At 47.8% G+C, this 22,100-nt stretch overlaps 1 protein-coding gene across 1 annotated transcript in view; it reads right to left on the bottom strand.

Moving 5' to 3' along the window:
* The window catches only part of LOC138774495 (solute carrier family 22 member 7-like), a 66,412-nt gene that overhangs the window by 31,063 nt on the left and 13,249 nt on the right, over nt 1–22,100 (bottom strand). Inside the window, exon 6 of the mRNA XM_069955416.1 lies at nt 3,042–3,145. Within this exon, the coding sequence (XP_069811517.1) occupies nt 3,042–3,145 (104 nt within the window). The remainder of the gene's footprint in view (nt 1–3,041; nt 3,146–22,100) is intronic.

The raw sequence follows: 22,100 nt of genomic DNA, 5'->3' as shown, positions 1-22,100 counted from the left end.
GAGAGCTGGAGGAGCAGAGGGAACAGGAGGAGAAGATGTAACAGAGAGCTGGAGGAGCAGAGGGAACAGGAGGAGAAGAGGTAACAGAGAGCTGGAGGAGCAGAGGGAACAGGAGGAGAAGAGGTAACAGAGCTGGAGGAGCAGAGGGAACAGGAGGAGAAGAGGTAACAGAGCTGGAGGAGCAGAGGGAACAGGAGGAGAAGAGGTAACAGAGCTGGAGGAGCAGAGGGAACAGGAGGAGAAGATGTAACAGAGAGCTGGAGGAGCAGAGGGAACAGGAGGAGAAGAGGTAACAGAGAGCTGGAGGAGCAGAGGGAACAGGAGGAGAAGAGGTAACAGAGCTGGAGGAGCAGAGGGAACAGGAGGAGAAGAGGTAACAGAGCTGGAGGAGCAGAGGGAACAGGAGGAGAAGAGGTAACAGAGAGCTGGAGGAGCAGAAGGAATTGGGAGCTTGAAGAGCTGAGGAAACAGGAGGAGCAAAAGGAACAGGAGGAGCAGAGGGGAATAGGGGGAGCATGAAAAACAGGAGGAGCAGAGGGGAACAGGAGAAGGGGGGCAGGGGGAGCGGAGGCACGAGGAGCAGGAGGAGCAGATTGAACAGGGCATCAGAAGGAGCATGAAGGGAGCAGGAGGAGCAAAGAAAAAAATGAGGGACAGAAGGAACAGGAGCAGAGGGAGAACAGGAGAAACAGAGGCAACAGGGAGTAGCAGAGAGAACAGGAGGACCAGAGGGAATAGGTGGGAGCAAGAGGGAACAGAGGAGCAGAGGAAACATGGGGGAGCAAGAGGAGCAGAAGAAAATGAAGGGACAGAGGGAACAGGAGCAGCAGAGGAAATGGGAGCAGAGGGAACAGGCGGGAGCAGAGAGGACAGGAGGAGCAGAGAGAACAGGCGGGAGCAGAGAGAACAGGAGTAGCAGAGAGGACAGGCGGGAGCAGAGAGAACAGGCGGGAGCAGAGAGAACAGGCGGGAGCAGAGAGAACAGGCGGGAGCAGAGAGAACATGCGCAGAAGAAAATGGAGGAACAGAGAAAAAAGGGGAGCAGAGGGAGCACGAGGACCAGAGGGAATAGGGGAACAGAAGAAACACAGGAAATATGGGAGCAGGAGGAGCAGAGAGAACAGGTGGGAGCAGGAGGAGCAGAGAGAACAGGCGGGAGCAGGAGGAGCAGAGAGAACAGGCGGGAGCAGGAGGAGCAGAGAGAACAGGTGGGAGCAGGAGGAGCAGAGAGAACAGGCGGGAGCAGAGAGAACAGGCGGGAGCAGAGAGAACAGGCGGGAGCAGAGAGAACAGGCGGGAGCGGAGAAAAGAGGCGGGAGCGGAGAAAAGAGGCGGGAGCGGAGAGAAGAGAAGAGGCGGGAGCGGAGAGAAGAGGCGGGAGCAGAGAGAAGAGGCGGGAGCAGAGAGAACAGGCAGGAGCAGAGGGAACAGGCGGGAGCAGAGAGAAGAGGCGGGAGCAGAGAGAAGAGGCGGGAGCAGAGAGAAGAGGCGGGAGCAGAGAGAACAGGCGGGAGCAGAGAGAACAAGAGGAGCAGAGAGAACAGGCGGGAGCAGAGAGGACAGGCGGGAGCAGAGAGAACAGGCGGGAGCAGAGAGAACAGGCGGGAGCAGAGAGAACAGGCGGGAGCAGAGAGAACAGGCGGGAGCAGAGAGAACAAGAGGAGCAGAGAGAACAGGCGGGAGCAGAGAGAACAGGCGGGAGCAGAGAGAACAAGAGGAGCAGAGAGAACAGGCGGGAGCAGAGAGAACAGGCGGGAGCAGAGAGAACAGGAGGGAGCAGAGAGAACAGGAGGAGCAGAGAGAACAGGTGGGAGCAGAGAGAACAGGCGGGAGCAGAGAGAACAGGCGGGAGCAGAGAGAACAGGCGGGAGCAGAGAGAACAGAGAAAACAGGGGAGCAGAGGGAGCACGAGGACCAGAAGGAATAAGGGAACAGGAGAAACACAGGAAATATGGGAGCAGGAGGAGCAGAGAGAACAGGTGGGAGCAGGAGGAGCAGAGAGAACAGGCGGGAGCAGGAGGAGCAGAGAGAACAGGAGGAGCAGAGAGAACAGGAGGAGCAGAGAGAACAGGCGGGAGCAGAGAGAACAGGCGGGAGCAGAGAGAACAGGCAGGAGCTAGGAGGAGCAGAAGAAAATGGAGGGACAGAGAAAACAGGGGAGCAGAGGGAGCACGAGGACCAGAGGGAATAGGGGAACAGGAGAAACACAGGAAATATGGGAGCAGGAGGAGCAGAGAGAACAGGCGGGAGCAGGAGGAGCAGAGAGAACAGGCGGGAGCAGGAGGAGCAGAGAGAACAGGCGGGAGCAGGAGGAGCAGAGAGAACAGACGGGAGCAGGAGGAGCAGAGAGAACAGACGGGAGCAGGAGGAGCAGAGAGAACAGACGGGAGCAGGAGGAGCAGAGAGAACAGACGGGAGCAGGAGGAGCAGAGAGAACAGACGGGAGCAGGAGGAGCAGAGAGAACAGACGGGAGCAGGAGGAGCAGAGAGAACAGACGGGAGCAGGAGGAGCAGAGAGAACAGACGGGAGCAGGAGGAGCAGAGAGAACAGACGGGAGCAGGAGGAGCAGAGAGAACAGACGGGAGCAGGAGGAGCAGAGAGAACAGACGGGAGCAGGAGGAGCAGAGAGAACAGGCGGGAGCAGGAGGAGCAGAGAGAACAGTTGGGAGCAGGAGGAGCAGAGAGAACAGGTGGGAGCAGGAGGAGCAGAGAGCAGCTGTAACTGTATGACCACACAGTTCTCTCTATGATCTTAGAGATAAGTGCAGGGAGGGGATAGAGAGGACTGTGCAGCTGTAACTGTATGATTCTCTCTGCCTTGAGGCTTCTGATGGACATCTTAAACCAGTGATGGCTAACCTTGACACTCCAGCTGTTGCAAAACTACAACTCCCATCATGCCTTGGCAGCCAAAGCCATACCTTTGGTTGTTCAGGCATGATGGGAATTGTAGTTTTGCAACAGCTGCCTTAAACCCTGCTATTCCCTCTTTGCCCCCCCAGTGAAGCAATAACCAGGTGCACCATGAAGGGCGTCCTACCACATGACCCCCAGACACAGGGTGTTCTTCCTCAGCTGTCGGGTCCTCACCAAATCCCAGAAATTATACTTCCTGCTTCCCACTGAGATTGTCTTCTGCAGAACCTGGAGCATAAAGGGGACATAATAAGTATCCTCCACCCTGTACATTATACCCCAACCTCCCACATATACCCTCCACCCTGTACATTATACCCCAACCTCCCACATATACCCTCCACCCTGTACATTATACCCCAACGCCCCACATATACCCTCCACCCTGTACATTATACTCCAACGCCCCACATATACCCTCCACCCTGTACATTATACCCCAACCTCCCACATATACCCCCCACCCTGTACATTATACCCCAACGCCCCACATATACCCTCCACCCTGTACATTATACCCCAACGCCCCACATATACCCTCCACCCTGTACATTATACCCCAACCTCCCACATATACCCCCCACCCTGTACATTATACCCCAACGCCCCACATATACCCTCCACCCTGTACATTATACTCCAACGCCCCACATATACCCTCCACCCTGTACATTATACCCCAACCTCCCACATATACCCCCCACCCTGTACATTATACCCCAACCTCCCACATATACCCCCCACCCTGTACATTATACCCCAACGCCCCACATATACCCTCCACCCTGTACATTATACCCCAACGCCCCACATATACCCTCCACCCTGTACATTATACTCCAACGCCCCACATATACCCTCCACCCTGTACATTATACTCCAACGCCCCACATATACCCTCCACCCTGTACATTATACCCCAACCTCCCACATATACCCTCCACCCTGTACATTATACCCCAACGCCCCACATATACCCTCCACCCTGTACATTACACCCCAACGCCCCACATTTACCCCTCCACCCTGTACATTATACCCCAATGCCCCACATATACCTCCCCACCCTGTACATTATACCCCAATGCCCCACATGTACCCCTCCACCCTGTACATTATACCCCAACACCCCACATATACCCTCCACCCTGTACATTATACCCCAACGCCCCACATATACCCTCCACCCTGTACATTATACCCCAACGCCTCCCATATACCCTCCACCCTGTACATTATACCCCAACGCCTCCCATATACCTCCCCACCCTGTACATTATACCCCAATGCCCCACATATACCCTCCACCCTGTACATTATACCCCAACGCCTCCCATATACCCTCCACCCTGTACATTATACCCCAACGCCTCCCATATACCTCCCCACCCTGTACATTATACCCCAATGCCCCACATGTACCCCTCCACCCTGTACATTATACCCCAACACCCCACATATACCCTCCACCCTGTACATTATACCCCAACGCCCCACATATACCCTCCACCCTGTACATTATACCCCAACGCCTCCCATATACCCTCCACCCTGTACATTATACCCCAACGCCCCACATATACCCTCCACCCTGTACATTATACCCCAACGCCCCACATATACCCTCCACCCTGTACATTATACCCCAACGCCCCACATATACCCCTCCACCCTGTACATTATACCCCAACCTCCCACATATACGCCTCCACCCTGTACATTATACCCCAACGCCCCACATATACCCCTCCACCCTGTACATTATACCCCAACGCCCCACATATACCCCTCCACCCTGTACATTATACCCCAACCTCCCACATATACCCCTCCACCCTGTACATTATACCCCAACCTCCCACATATACCCCCCACCCTGTACATTATACCCCAACGCCCCACATATACCCTCCACCCTGTACATTATACCCCAACGCCCCACATATACCCCTCCACCCTGTACATTATACCCCAACACCCCACATATACCCTCCACCCTGTACATTATACCCCAACGCCCCACATATACCCCTCCACCCTGTACATTATACCCCAACCTCCCACATATACTCCTCCACCCTGTACATTATACCCCAACCTCCCACATATACCCCTCCACCCTGTAGGCCATCTATTAGGGGGGGAGAGGGGGCTATCTATAAGGGGGACAACACAGTCAGCCTACCCACTAAATGAGGGTGTAAAGGGGACAGTACAGATGTGCAGTGTGTATAGAGATGATGCCAGTGTGAGGAGCCTAATATGTCTGTCTGGCAGATTCTGTGGATTTGTGGCTCCGAGAAGTTCTCATAACGGCCCAGGGCAGATGGAGAAGATGAAAAGGGAAGAACTCAGATCAGAGAAGACGCCCCCTGTGAGTCACCTGATATAACTGCACTGTAATGTATATGGTGTATAGAACCTGTGTACAGCTGCGTCCACCTCTATATGACTGTATGAGGTGATAGTGATCTGTGTACAGTGGATGTTATTCAGTAGCAGCGGTGGTGTTAGTCAGTATGTGGTGGTGTTAGTCAGTAGCAGCGGTGGTGTTAGTCAGTGTGTGGTGATATTACTTGTTACTTGTTATCTGGTATTGTGTTTTATTGGTCTCAGTATACAGGATTTGGTCAGTAACAATATGGTGGTGATGGTTGTGGTTGTGGCGGTAATATTTCCTTCTTTTATACAGGTAATATTGGCAATATTGGTCTCAGTATACAGGATTTTCTTAGTAACAGTATGGCGGTAATATGTATGGTGATAATATCTTCTCTTCCTTTATGCTGGTGTTATTGGTAATATCTGTCTTGGGGTGTATATATATATGTAGCATCACTTGGTTGTGAAAGGGGGGGGGGGGGGGCAAAGTTCACCTCTTGCATCAGGGCCCAGGAGACATTAGGTACGGATAGAACCTTCCAGTCTGGGAAGTGACCGACTATATTAGTGATGAGCGAGTACTACGAGTAGATATTCAATCAAAAACACAGTTTTATTCCCCCACCTTCCCTCGTGTTTTTTTAACCAATAACTATTCCGGGGGGGGGGGGGGGGGGGGGACCACACAGGAAGTGATAGGAAAGCATCTGCATTCATTGGCTGAGAGGGAGACAGTGTGTAGCAGGGACAGTCAGGTGTTAGATAGGGAGGCTGTCAGGATGGTATCTTTGCGGAGCGTTATGCGTCCCTCGGCTCGTGCTGTGCGCTGATATTCTCTTATTCTGTTCTGTGTTTTGTTTTGCTGTGTCTGAACACTGGTTTATTTGCTCTCTTTGGGAGACACACCCGACTTCACCTGCTGAGTTCTGTCTGGCCATGTCAGGGTTAATCTGTGTTCTGACAGGTCATCCTGCCAGTCATCTGTCTTGTTCTCAGCTGTCTGTGCTTGGAGATCAGGGGGTTGGTCCAATTACATTCTGGACCAGAGCCCTGGCCTCCTATATAACTACCTCAGTCTGTGCACTTATTGCTGGTTATTGACTTATGGTGCGTTTACACGGAGCGATAATTCGCCCGATCGCACGATTAATGATTTTGAATGAACGATTTTTTTTTTTAGAACGATCAGCGTTTAGACGGAACAATACATCGTACGGAAAATTCGCTATGCGATCGTTTAAGCCTATCTCACACATAGGTGAAATCGCTGAAAGAATGTTTACACTGAACGATCAACGATGATTTGAGAACATGTTAAAAAATCAAAATGAACGATTTTTTGCTCGTTGTTTGATCGTTCGCTGCGTTTACACGTATGATTATCGTTCGAATTCGACCGTTATCGTGCAAAAACAAACGATCAATCGTTCTGTGTAAAAGGACCATTAGTCTCTGCCCGCTTGTATTTTCTGTGTATTTGCTATCTCTGACTCAGTCTCTGCCCGCTTGTATCTTCTGTGTATTTGCTATCTCTGACTCAGTCTCTGCCCGCTTGTATCTTCTGTGTATTTGCTATCTCTGACTCAGTCTCTGCCCGCTTGTATCTTCTGTGTATTTGCTATCTCTGACTCAGTCTCTGCCCGCTTGTATCTTGTGTGTATTTGCTATCTCTGACTCAGTCTCTGCCCGCTTGTATCTTGTGTGTATTTGCTATCTCTGACTCAGTCTCTGCCCGCTTGTATCTTCTGTGTATTTGCTATCTCTGACTCAGTCTCTGCCCGCTTGTATCTTCTGTGTATTTGCTATCTCTGACTCAGTCTCTGCCCGCTTGTATCTTCTGTGTATTTGCTATCTCTGACTTAGTCTCTGCCCGCTTGTATCTTCTGTGTATTTGCTATCTCTGACTCAGTCTCTGCCCGCTTGTATCTTCTGTGTATTTGCTATCTCTGACTCAGTCTCTGCCCGCTTGTATCTTCTGTGTATTTGCTATCTCTGACTCAGTCTCTGCCCGCTTGTATCTTCTGTGTATTTGCTATCTCTGACTCAGTCTCTGCCCGCTTGTGTGTTCTGTGTATTTGCTATCCCTGATCTTTGCCTTATTCCTTGACCTCCCTTGCTTGCCGCCGGCCTTTGACCATATTGCCTGGACTTTGACTACGTTTATTGGATTGTGATTTTGTACTGTGCTGCCCGATTGTTGTTACCCGGACTGTTGACTATTCTTCATTGTGTTTTGTCTGTCTGTCTTGTCTGTGTGTCCCACCTAGCCAGTGCAGGGACCCCGCCAAGTTGCTTGCCGCCATCTTAGGGCGGATTGTGGCAAGTAGGTAGAGGACAGTGGGCGGGGCTAAGCTTAGGGCTCACTGTCTTGTCTTGTCCTGCTGTCCGGTTCCTAACAGAGACGTTAGAAAGTGCGAGTGTGTAGCAGGGACAGTCAGGTGTTAAACAGGGAGGCAGTGTGTAGCAGGGACAGTCAGGTGTTAGACAGGGAGGCAGTGTGTAGCAGGGACAGTCAGGTAGTCAGGTGTTAGACAGGGAGACAGTGTGTAGCGTGATGTTCCAGCACGGGTGTTGCTGTTGGTTACACCCTTTGAAAAAGTCTGTACTTATTGTGTAAAGGTGGTGATGAAGGTAGTGATAAAGTTTTGCCACTAGATGTCACTGTATTGTGTGTATGTACTCAGATGCTGCACGGCTGAAGTATGTGAAGGGTTATTGTTGTGTGACATGGATCTGTTCTTCTCTCCTATTATCTCTCTCTTTTCTTCTTCTATTGCACTCTACACCCACTCACAGCGCACTTTAGATACGCTGATAAAGGAAGTGACATGGGTAGAGGAGGTGCATAGGTCTTTCGTGTTGGACATTGTAGAGGAAGGATACAGGATAGACAGCTCTCTACAGTGGTCCTCTCCGGGCCCTGATCCTCTGCCAAGTTCCCTCACCCTACTAGAGCCAGTATAGGTAGGACACAAGACAGGACACAGCTAACAAATTTCTTCTCTATGCATTGTTAGACTCCATTCAAGAGAGGACAAGTCAGAGACAAACTCAGCCCATGCCAAGGACTAGGAGAGTCACAGAGCAGGACAGTATCCACAGACAGCAGTAAGCTAGGAACTGATCCAGATAGAACAAAGTTGCTAAGGCCTATGAACTTTATCTCGCAGTGTGGTTGTCATCAGGAAATCCTCAGCATTCCGCTCACCCCAGGTAACAGGGTCTGGGCCTTGTGTCACTCTCTAGTACGGGTCTCCCAAATTTAGTGGGCATTAGGTGGTGTGAAGACTTACAAGGTCAATCCTCCTCTCTGCTTCTTTGTATCTCTAAACACTCTACTCAGTCGGCACGAATGTGCTCTCTACTACATTCCTATTGCAGATCTGTCGATGTATTGTCAAGTATATGTCTACCAGTGTTATCAAGTGTCTTATCAAGTGCTTTATCAAGGGAACTATCAAGTGTAACCTATCTTGTCAAACTAAAGCTGTATAACTTGCTGCAGACAAGTATCTTTCAAGTTAAACCAAGTTTATTTATGGTAAAGAGACTCTGTGATTCTTCACCCCACACCGACACAGTACACATCACATCCTTGGGACATTTCCCTATTCTGTGTGTGACAGTTCCAATAGTCCGGGAGGATAAACACACCGCTCACAAACCCAAGGGACCCCGTAGCAGTCCGGCAGGACACTGACCACAGGGGAAAAAGGTACAACCGGCCTTATAAAATAAAAGCAGGCGTGCCATTACACCTGTGTGGCTAACCGGCACTGGCGTCACAAAGTAACATCTTAAGGTCCGGCTGTATCTCGGCCAACCACCACTGGAGTGGCGTCACACTTCACCATCTAGCAAGTGATCAGCCAATCTTCCAACATAACATCATAGGGGGCTCTCACCACAGTAGCAGGGACAGTCAGGTGTTAGATAGGGAGACAGTGTGTAGCAGGGACAGTCAGGTATTAGACAGGGAGACAGTGTGTAGCACATTAATAAAAAAAAAAATTGTGTATTCGACCCACGCCTTGCTGGGAGGTATAATTTGGTTCAGATCAATTCTAAAGAACTGGCTCATATACCCCATTTTCCCCAGTGGTTTAAAATGGGCTTGTAGACACGCTATAAATTGTACGTTGCAGGGGTGAATATAATGCACTGCATACAGAGCACAAGAGGCAGCTATACAAGTAAGTGTCTGTATGGTGACATTTAAATTGCACCTTGTTCACATTTAGTTTTTACAATTTTATAACTGTATAACAGAGGTTACATTTTAAGCCACTGGGGAAAATGGGGTATATGAGCCAGTTCTGTAGAATTAATCTCACACACAGACATCAGCACACATGTATACACACATACAGACACCAGCACACATGTATACAGGCACCAGCACAAATGTATACACACACATACAGGCACCAGCACACATGTATACAGGCACTAGCACACATGTATACAGACACCAGCACACATGTATACAGACACCAGAACACATGTATACACACATACAGACACCAGCACACATGTATACAGACACCAGCACACATGTATACACACATACAGAAACCAGCACACATGTATACACACACATACAGGCACCAGCACACATGTATACAGACACCAGCACACATGTATACAGGCACCAGCACACATGTATACACACATACAGACACCAGCAAACATGAATACAGGCACCAATACACATGTACACAGACACCAGCACACATGTATACAGACACCAGCACACATGTATACACACATACAGACACCAGCACACATGTATACACACACAAGCACACATGTATACAGGCACCAGCACACATGTATACACACATACAGACACCAGCACACATGAATACAAGCACCAATACACATGTATACAGACACCAGCACACATGTATACACACACCAGCACACATGTATACACATCAGACCAGCAGACATACAGACCCCAGCACACATGTATACACACAGATACCAGCACACATGTATACAGACACCAGCACACATGTATACAGACACCAGCACACATGTATACAGACACCAGCACACATGTATAAAGACACCAGCACACATGTATAAAGACACCAGCACACATGTATAAAGACACCAGCACACATGTATACAGGCACCAGCACACATGTACAGACATCAGCACACAAGTATACAGACACCAGCACACAAGTATACAGACAGACACCAGCACACATGTATACACACATACAGACACCAGCACACATGTATAGACACCAGCACACATGTATACAGACACCAGCACACATGTATACACACATGTATAGACACCAGCACACATGTATACACATATGTATAGACACCAGCACACATGTATACAGACACCAGCACACCTGTTTATACAAACACCAGCACACATGTATATACAGACACCAGCACACATGTATACACACATACAGACACCAGCACACATGCATACAGACACCAGTACACATGTATACACACATACAGACACCAGCACACATGTATGCAGACACCAGCACACGTTTATACAAACACCAGCACACATGTTGTAACAGGGAGACATAATTGTAATGTCTCTTTTCAGTTTGGATACATGTTTTGTTTGGATGCATGTGTATATATATATATTTATTCAGACCTACCTATATCTATTGATTACTGCTTTATATCTGTGTATCGTATATATGTATAGATTAGCTGGCCTTGTATGGCTATGTGTGTGAAACTCATTATAGTTGTGTGTGTGGGAACCCATATGTATACTCATTCCCTTTTGTAATGGTCAATATGTTCGTGTCAAACAGCTGTGAACCTCCCCAGTAGCATCAACACTGGAGGATGCAGTTGGTGGTGTAACAACTGTCTAAATACCAGGATCTATTTTGCTCAAGTTATCCAGATGGTCAGTCCTGGGAAACTTTACCACTTCCAAAAATGGTTATGTGTTAGTCCCCTGCCCCAAGCAAAAAATAGTATAAAAACTCCTAGTTGGGTGCAGTCAGCAGCCTCAACTGGAACAGAACTGCTACCAGAGTGCTGTGTCCAGCCAGACTGCTGATTCGACTTCTGGGCCACATGACCTTGTGGACGAGGCTCCCCAGACTGACCTGAACTCATCTTTATCACCGAAGCTAAGTATAATAAATATTCTTCTACTTTTTCATTAATTGTCTAGTCCTTCATTGTACAGTATCTGGGTCCTAAAACATCTAATTGGATACACATGTATATACAGACACCAGCACACATGTATACAGACAGACACCAGAACACATGTATACAGACACCAGCACACATGTATACACACAACAGTACACATGTATACAGACACCAGCACACATGTATACACACAAGCACACATGTATACACACATGTATAGACACCAGCACACATGTATACAGACACCAGCACACATGTATACAGACACCAGCACACATGTATATACAGACACCAGCACATATGTATACACACATACAGACACCAGCACACATGTATACAGACACCAGCACACAAGTATACAGACACCAGCACACATGTATACACATGTATAGACACCAGCACACATGTATACAGACACCAGCACACATGTATACAGACACCAGCACACATGTATACAGACACCAGCACACATGTATACACACATACAGACACCAGCACACATGTATACAGACACCAGCACACATGTATAGACACCAGCACACATGTATAGACACCAGCACACATGTATACAGACACCAGCACACATGTATACAGACACCAGCACACATGTATACACACATGTATACAGACACCAGCACACATGTATACAGACACCAGCACACATGTATATACAGACACCAGCACACATGTATATACAGACACCAGCACACATGTATACACACATACAGACACCAGCACACATGTATACAGACACCAGCACACATGTATACAGACACCAGCACACATGTATACACATGTATAGACACCAGCACACATGTATACAGACACCAGCACACATGTATACAGACACCAGCACACATGTATACAGACACCAGCACACATGTATACACACATACAGACACCAGCACACATGTATACAGACACCAGCACACATGTATGGACACCAGCACACATGTATAGACACCAGCACACATGTATACAGACACCAGCACACATGTATACACACATGTATACAGACACCAGCACACATGTATACAGACACCAGCACACATGTATATACAGACACCAGCACACATGTATATACAGACACCAGCACACATGTATATACAGACACCAGCACACATGTATACACACATACAGACACCAGCACGCATGTATACAGACACCAGCACACATGTATACAGACACCAGCACACATGTATACACATGTATAGACACCAGCACACATGTATACAGACACCAGCACACATGTATACAGACACCAGCACACATGTTTACACACATACAGACACCAGCACACATGTATACAGACACCAGCACATGTATAGACACCAGCACACATGTATATACAGACACCAGCACACATGTATATACAGACACCAGAACACATGTATATACAGACACCAGCACACATGTATACAGACAGACACCAGAACACATGTATACAGACACCAGCACACATGTATACACACATGTATACACACTAGCACACATGTATATACAGACACCAGCACACATGTATATACAGACACCAGCACACATGTATACAGACACCAGCACACATGTATGCACACATGTATACACACCAGCACTCATGTATACAGACACCAGCACACATGTATAGACACCAGCACACATGTATAGACACCAGCACACATGTATACACACATACAGACACCAGCTCACATGTATACAGACACCAGCACACATGTATACACACATGTATAGACACCAGCACACATGTATACAGACACCAGAACACATGTATACAGACACCAGAACACATGTATACACACATACAGACACCAGCACACATGTATACAGACACCAGCACACATGTATACAGACACCAGCACACATGTATACAGACACCAGCACACATGTATACAGACACCAGCACACATGTATACACACATGTATAGACACCAGCACACATGTATACAGACAGACACCAGAACACATGTATACAGACACCAGCACACATATATACACACATACAGACACCAGCACACATGTATACAGACACCAGCACATGTATACAGACACCAGCACACATGTATAGACACCAGCACACATGTATAGACACCAGCACACATGTATACAGACACCAGCACACATGTATACAGACACCAGCACACATGTATACACACATGTATAGACACTAGCACACATGTATACAGACACCAGCACACATGTATATACAGACACCAGCACACATGTATACACACATACAGACACCAGCACACATGTATACAGACACCAGCACACATGTATATACAGACACCAGCACACATGTATACACATGTATAGACACCAGCACACATGTATACAGACACCAGCACACATGTATACACACATACAGACACCAGCACACATGTATACAGACACCAGCACACATGTATACACACATACAGACACCAGAACACATGTATACAGACACCAGCACATGTATAGACACCAGCACACATGTATATACAGACACCAGCACACATGTATATACAGACACCAGCACACATGTATATACAGACACCAGAACACATGTATATACAGACACCAGCACACATGTATACAGACAGACACCAGAACACATGTATACTGACACCAGCACACATGTATACACACATGTATACACACCAGCACACACGTATATACAGACACCAGCACACATGTATATACAGACACCAGCACACATGTATACAGACACCAGCACACATGTATACACACATGTATACACACCAGCACACATGTATACAAACACCAGCACACATGTATAGACACATGTATAGACACCAGCACACATGTATACAGACACCAGAACACATGTATACACACATACAGACACCAGCACACATGTATACAGACACCAGCACACATATATACAGACACCAGAACACATGTATACAGACACCAGCACACATGTATACACACATGTATACACACCAGCACACATGTATACAGACACCAGCACACATGTATAGACACCAGCACACATGTATAGACACCAGCACACATGTATACAGACATACAGACACCAGCTTACATGTATACAGACACCAGCACACATGTATACACACATGTATAGACACCAGCACACATGTATACAGACACCAGCTTACATGTATACAGACACCAGAACACATGTATACACACATACAGACACCAGCACACATGTATACAGACACCAGCACACATGTATACAGACACCAGCACACATGTATACACACATGTATAGACACCAGCACACATGTATACAGACACCAGCACACATGTATACAGACAGACACCAGAACACATGTATACAGACACCAGCACACATGTATACACACATACAGACACCAGCACACATGTATACAGACACCAGCACACATGTATACAGACACCAGCACACATGTATAGACACCAGCACACATGTATAGACACCAGCACACATGTATACAGACACCAGAACACATGTATACAGACACCAGAACACATGTATACACACATACAGACACCAGCACACATGTATACAGACACCAGCACACATGTATACAGACACCAGCACACATGTATACACACATGTATAGACACCAGCACACATGTATACACACATGTATAGACACCAGCACACATGTATACAGACACCAGCACACATGTATACAGACACCAGCACACATGTATATACAGACACCAGCACACATGTATATACAGACACCAGCACACATGTATATACAGACACCAGCACACATGTATAGACACCAGCACTTATGTATACAGACAGACACCAGAACACATGTATACAGACACCAGCACACATGTATACACACATACAGACACCAGCACACATGTATACAGACACCAGCAAACATGTATACAGACACCAGCACACATGTATACAGACACCAGCACACATGTATACACACATGTATAGATACCAGCACTCGTGTGCTGGTGTCTATACATGTGTGTATACATGAGTGCTGGTATCTATACATGTGTGTATACATGTGTGCTGGTGTCTGTATACATGTGTGCTGGTGTCTGTATACATGTGTGCTGGTGTCTGTATACATGTGTGCTGGTGACTGTATACATGTGTGCTGGTGTCTATACATGTGTGTATACATGTGTGCTGGTGTCTGTATACATGTGTGCTGGTGTCTGTATGTGTGTATACATGTGTGCTGGTGTCTGTATACATGTGTGCTGGTGTCTGTATACATGTGTGCTGGTGTCTGTATACATGTGTGCTGGTGTCTCTATACATGTGTGCTGGTGTCTGTATACATGTGTGCTGGTGTCTGTATACATGTGTGCTGGTGTCTGTATACATGTGTGCTGGTGTCTGTATACATGTGTGCTGGTGTCTGTATACATGTGTGCTGGTGTCTGTATACATGTGTGCTGGTGTCTGTATACATGTGTGCTGGTGTCTGTATACATGTGTGCTGGTGTCTGTATACATGTGTGCTGGTGTCTGTATGTGTGTATACATGTGTGCTGGTGTCTGTATACATGTGTTCTGGTGTCTGTATACATGTGTTCTGGTGTCTGTCTGTATACATGTGTGCTGGTGTCTGTATATACATGTGTGCTGGTGTCTGTATACATGTGTGCTGGTGTCTGTATACATGTGTGCTGGTGTCTATACATGTGTGTATACATATGTATACAGACACCAGCACACACGTATACAGACACCAGCACACACGTATACAGACACCAGCACACATGTATATACAGACACCAGCACACATGTATACAGACAGACACCAGAACACATGTATACAGACACCAGCACACATATATAGACACATACAGACACCAGCACACATGTATACAGACACCAGCAAACATGTATACAGACACCAGCACACATGTATACAGACACCAGCACACATGTATACACACATACAGACACCAGCACACATGTATACACACATACAGACACCAGCACACATGTATATAGACACCAGCACACATGTATACACACATACAGACACCAGCACACATGTATACAGGCACCAATACACATGTATACAGACACCAGCACACATGTATACACACAGATACCAGCACACATGTAAACACACAGACACCAGCACACATGTATACACACAGATACCAGCACACATGTATACACACAGATACCAGCACACATGTATACACAGACACCAGCACACATGTATACACACAGATACCAGCACACATGTATACACACAGATACCAGCACACATGTATACAGCACCAGCACACATGTATACACACATACAGACACCAGCACACATGTATACAGACAGACACCAGCACACATGCATACACAGACACCAGCACACATGTATACAGGCACCAGCACACATGTATACACACATACAGACACCAGCACACATGTATACACACAGATGCCAGCACACATGTATACACACACATAGATCAGCACACATGTATACAGACACCCGCACACATGTTTATATAAACACACAGACACCAGCACACATGTATACAGGCACCAGCACACATGTATACAGACACCAGCACACATGTATACACACTGTACACCAGCACACATGTATACACACACATAGATCAGCACACATGTATACAGACACCCGCACACATGTTTATATAAACACACAGACACCAGCACACATGTATATGTAAACACACAGACACACACTAAGGGTACTATTACATGGAACGATAATCGTCCGAATTGGCCCGATCATCGCTCCATGTAATAAATACAACGATCAGCCGATGACAACGATCATTGGCTGATCGTTGATATAGGTTTAGACACGTAGCGGTGCGCGGGCGGCGACTAACGATATACATTACCCATCCACGTTCCAGGGCTGCTGCTGCGGTCTTCTTCTCCCCGGGTCCCGCGCGCTGTAACGTCAGAGTGGCCTGTCAGCTGACAGGCCGTCCGGCCAATCACAGGCCGCGGTGATTGACTGTGATTGACTGAGTGGCCTATCAGCTGACAGGCCACTCTGACGTTACAGCGCGCGGGACCCGGGGAGAAGAAGACCGCAGCAGCAGCCCTGGAACGTGGATGGGTTATGTATATCGTTATGCAAGGGCTGCAAGGACATCGGTAACGATGTCCTTGCAGCCCTTGTTTAACGATTATCGGGCCGTGTAATAGGTCCAGTAAACGAGCAGCGATTTAGCAGATCGCTGCTTGTTTACAGGTATTATCGGGCCCCCATCGGCCCGTGTAATACCACCCTTACTCTGACCAGGGAAGCTCCAGGTCCCAGTGCTGCAGTCCCTCTCCTCACACAGCGGCTCCCCGCCCCTCCCCCTCCTTCTCCGACATCCCAGCACAAGTGAAAGCAGGAAGAGGAGATAGTGAGGGGTGGGGGAGGGGGCCCGGTGTCTACTGCTTCCAGCCTGTGCGGTACAGCCGTCAGGAGCCTGTATGCAGGGAGGCTGGATGGCCGGGCCCCCCTGGATCCTTATTTGAGCTGGGGCCCCTGACAGCTGTACCAGTAGTAATGCCCTGATGGCGGCACTGGTCGCCACTATTCCACACGGCAGCAGCAAGCCGGTGAGTCCAGGGGGGGGGGGGCGGGGTAGGTTGGGGTGAGGGGAGCTAGATCGTCCGGCCAGCCCATAGCATACAGCAGCAGTCTTCTGCCGCCGCTCATATTCCACAGAGCGACGGCAGCAGATCGTTGCTGTATCAGTCTTTTGTTTTTCAATATGCTTGAAAGACAAACGACTGCACGATCAGCCAACATGAATGATGTTGGCTGATCGTTGGCTTTTATTCCACGGGACAATTATCGGCCGCAGCGGCCAAATACGGCTGATAATCACTCCGTAGTAGTAGGGCCTTTAGACAGACAGTGTGTAGCAGGGACAGTCAGGTGTTAGGGAGACAGTGTGTAGCAGGGACAGTCAGGTGTTAGGGAGACAGTGTGTAGCAGGGACAGTCAGGTGTTAGGGAGACAGTGTGTAGCAGGGACAGTCAGGTGTTAGGGAGACAGTGTGTAGCAGGGACAGTCAGGTGTTAGGGAGACAGTGTGTAGCAGGGACAGTCAGGTGTTAGGGAGACAGTGTGTAGCAGGGACAGTCAGGTGTTAGGGAGACAGTGTGTAGCAGGGACAGTCAGGTGTTAGGGAGACTGTGTAGCAGGGACAGTCAGGTGTTAGGGAGACAGTGTGTAGCAGGGATGTCAGGAATCAGGTGATACAGACACGACAAGACAGTGGGCCCTAGGTCTGAACCCACCCACTGTCACCTGCCTACTTGCCTCAATCGACCCTAGATGGTCGCGGACAACCACGAAGACGTTCCCTACGCTACGTAAGTGAACACACAGAACAATACGAACAGACAGACACAATAAAGAGTAATGGAACAATTCGGGTCAAACCACACGAGCAGACGTCACTGGAGCGCGGTCAGGTAAGTTGCTGACATTACCCCCCCCCCTTCAGGAGGGGCCTCAGGACCCTTATTACATGGACCAGGTTTGGACGGGTTCCGAGTATGCTATCGTCTGACTAGATGAGGGGCATGCATGTCCCTGGTCGCCACCCAGGTACGCTCTTCTGGTCCGTAGCCCCTCCAGTGGACCAAATATTGTAATGAACCCTGAACCCAGCGGGAGTCCAGAATTCTCTCCACCTCATACTCCAACTCCCCCTGAATGACGATTGGAGCAGGAGGTGATGGAGAGACAGGTGGAATATATTTTTTCAACAATGCTTTGTGAAATACAGAATGGATTTTTAACGCCGTAGGAAGTTTGAGTCTGAACGTAACAGGATTTATAACCTCTATAATGGTATATGGCCCAATGTATTTAGGGGCCAGCTTCCCTGACTGTACCCTCAATTTAAGATTCTTAGTAGCTAGCCAGACCTTATCACCTACTGTATAATGGTGGCCAGATATGCGTCTTTTGTTAGAAAATTTTTGGTAGGAGTTTTGGGCTTTGACCAAGTTCTGATGAGCTTGGGCCCAAACTGTGCACAGTTTAGAGAATATGGCTTCAGCTGAAGGATTTAGAGAGTCGGCGGAGTGAACCGAGGAGTATCTGGGGTTAAAGCCATAATTGCAGAAGAACGGCAACATTTTAATGAAACGTTGTTCGTGATTATTGATCGCAAATTCGGCGAGAAAAATGAAGTCACGCCATTTGTTCTGGTTATCAGATACAAAACACCTTAAAAACTGTTCTAATGACTGGTTGACCATCTCAGTCTGCCCATTGGTCTGGGGATGGAACGCAGAAGAGAAGGACAATGAGATACCTAGTTTACCACAAAATTCCCTCCAGAAACCAGCAACAAACTGGACACCTCTATCTGAGACAATGTCTTCCGGAACCCCATGCAGTCGTAGGATATGGTTAATGAACAAGGTAGCTAGCAAGCGAGCACTGGGGAGTTTGCGCAGCGGAATAAGGGGGCACATTTTAGAAAAGCGATCCACCACCACCCAAATGACCGTCTTTCCCTTAGATACAGGTAAATCAGTGATAAAATCCATAGACAAGTGCGCCCAAGGTCTCGTAGGGACCGGCAGAGAATGAAGAAGTCCCTCCGGTGGCCTACAAGGAACCTTGGACCGAGCACAGATTTCGCAGGCCTCAACAAATGCCTTGACATCTCGGGCCCAGGATTGCCACCAGAAGTGGCGAGAGAGCAAATATTTAGTGCCCGCAATACCCGGATGACCAGCCAAAACAGAGCTATGAATTTCTTCCAACACACGGAGGCGAAGATTCGGCGGCACAAACAGGAGAGACTCGGGAGTGTTAGGTGGGCCCACATCTTGGGACTCTGCAATAAGGGTCACCAGATCTGGTTGTAACACTGACACCACCACACCGGCTTTCGGGGATATCTTCAGGGCTAAAGCTGCGGGAGAGAGCATCAGCCCTGATATTACGAGAACCAGGTCGGTAAGTGATCTCAAAGTAAAATCTAGTAAAAAAATAGAGCCCATCTGGCCTGACGTGGAGAGAGACGCTTAGCTGTATCGAGGTAGACCAAGTTTTTATGGTCAGTCAGTACAGTAACCTTATGTTTAGCGCCTTCTAAAAAATGCCGCCACTCATCAAAGGCCATCTTGATGGCCAATAGCTCTCTATTGCCAATATCATAGTTGCACTCAGCTGGAGAAAATTTTCTCGAGAAGAACGCAACGGGTCGGAGATTGATCAGGGTACTTGACCCTTGAGTCAGTACTACTCCAACCCCCACCTTGGATGCGTCCACCTCTACCACAAATGGTCGCTCAAAATCTGGGTGAACCAGTACTGGAGCTTTTAAAAAACAGTGTCTAAGAGTATCAAATGCCCTCATGGCTTCGGGAGACCAATGTACCAGATCCGCCCCCTTTCTAGTCAGGTCAGTGAGGGGTTTGGCAATGAGGGAGAACACCTTAATGAATTTTCTGTAGTAGTTTGCAAAGCCCAGAAACCTTTGAAGGGCTTTTATATTGTTAGGTCTTTCCCATTTTTCGATGGCCGCTACTTTAATAGGATCCATACTAAAGGAGTTGGGGGTTATGTTGTAACCTAAAAAGGAAATCTCTTGGATACCAAAATGACATTTCGATAATTTGGCGCATAGACTGTGTTGTCTCAAAAGCTCCATCACTGTACGTTCGTGCTTAACATGCGAATCCCAATCAGGGGAAAAGATTAAAATATCATCCAGATATAAGACCAAAAAACGTCCTAGATATTCACGAAAAACATCATTCACAAACCTCTGGAATACTGCTGGGGCATTACATAGCCCAAAGGGCATGACCAGGTACTCAAAGTGGCCCTCTGGGGTATTAAATGCGGTTTTACATTCGTCTCCTTCCTTGATACAAATTAAATGATATGCTCCCCGGAGGTCAATTTTTGAGAACCACTTAGCCCCACTTATTTGATTAAAAAGATCAGGTATCAATGGCAATGGATGCTGATCTTTTACAGTAATTTTGTTTAGTTCCCTGTAGTCAATACAGGGCCGGAGACCCCCATCCTTTTTACCAACAAAAAAGAATCCGGCCCCCATAGGAGAAGAGGAGGGGCGTATGTGACCTTTACGTAAACTGTCCTTAATGTATTCCCGCATGGCTTCTCTCTCAGGACAGGACAGGTTAAAAATTCGCCCTCGAGGGTATTTAACACCGGGAACTAAATCAATAGAACAATCATATGGTCGGTGAGGCGGGAGACCCTCCACAGCCCTTTCATCAAAGACATCGGCAAAATCACATAAAAATTCCGGAATCTCCTCCTTACCTGGAGAACATTCCGCCAAAGCAACAGTAACACAGTGAGACCCACATGCTGAACCCCATCTTACAAGTTCTCTGCTGGACCAATCAAACACAGGGTTGTGTGTCTCCAACCAAGGCAATCCCAATATCACATCAGATGACAAATTGTGCATGAGAAGGAAATCAAGTCTCTCAACATGAATTGAGCCCACCTTGACCTCTAGACAAGGGGTGACATAACGTACTTCACCTTGCACAAAGGGCGCAGAATCAGCTCCTGGGACGTTTACAGGACGCTGAAGCAGAATGGGACATACCTCTAGACTGGAAAAGAACGTGGAGTTAATAAAATTAGCAGAGGATCCAGAATCGATCTGGGCATATCCATTTATAGTTTTATTTCCCACGGACAAGC

Source organism: Dendropsophus ebraccatus, chromosome 15 (assembly GCF_027789765.1).
Source record: "Dendropsophus ebraccatus isolate aDenEbr1 chromosome 15, aDenEbr1.pat, whole genome shotgun sequence".
NCBI lineage: Eukaryota > Metazoa > Chordata > Amphibia > Anura > Hylidae > Dendropsophus > Dendropsophus ebraccatus.
The sequence above is the reverse complement of the archived record's forward strand: the minus strand, read 5'-3'. Positions and strand labels throughout refer to the sequence as shown.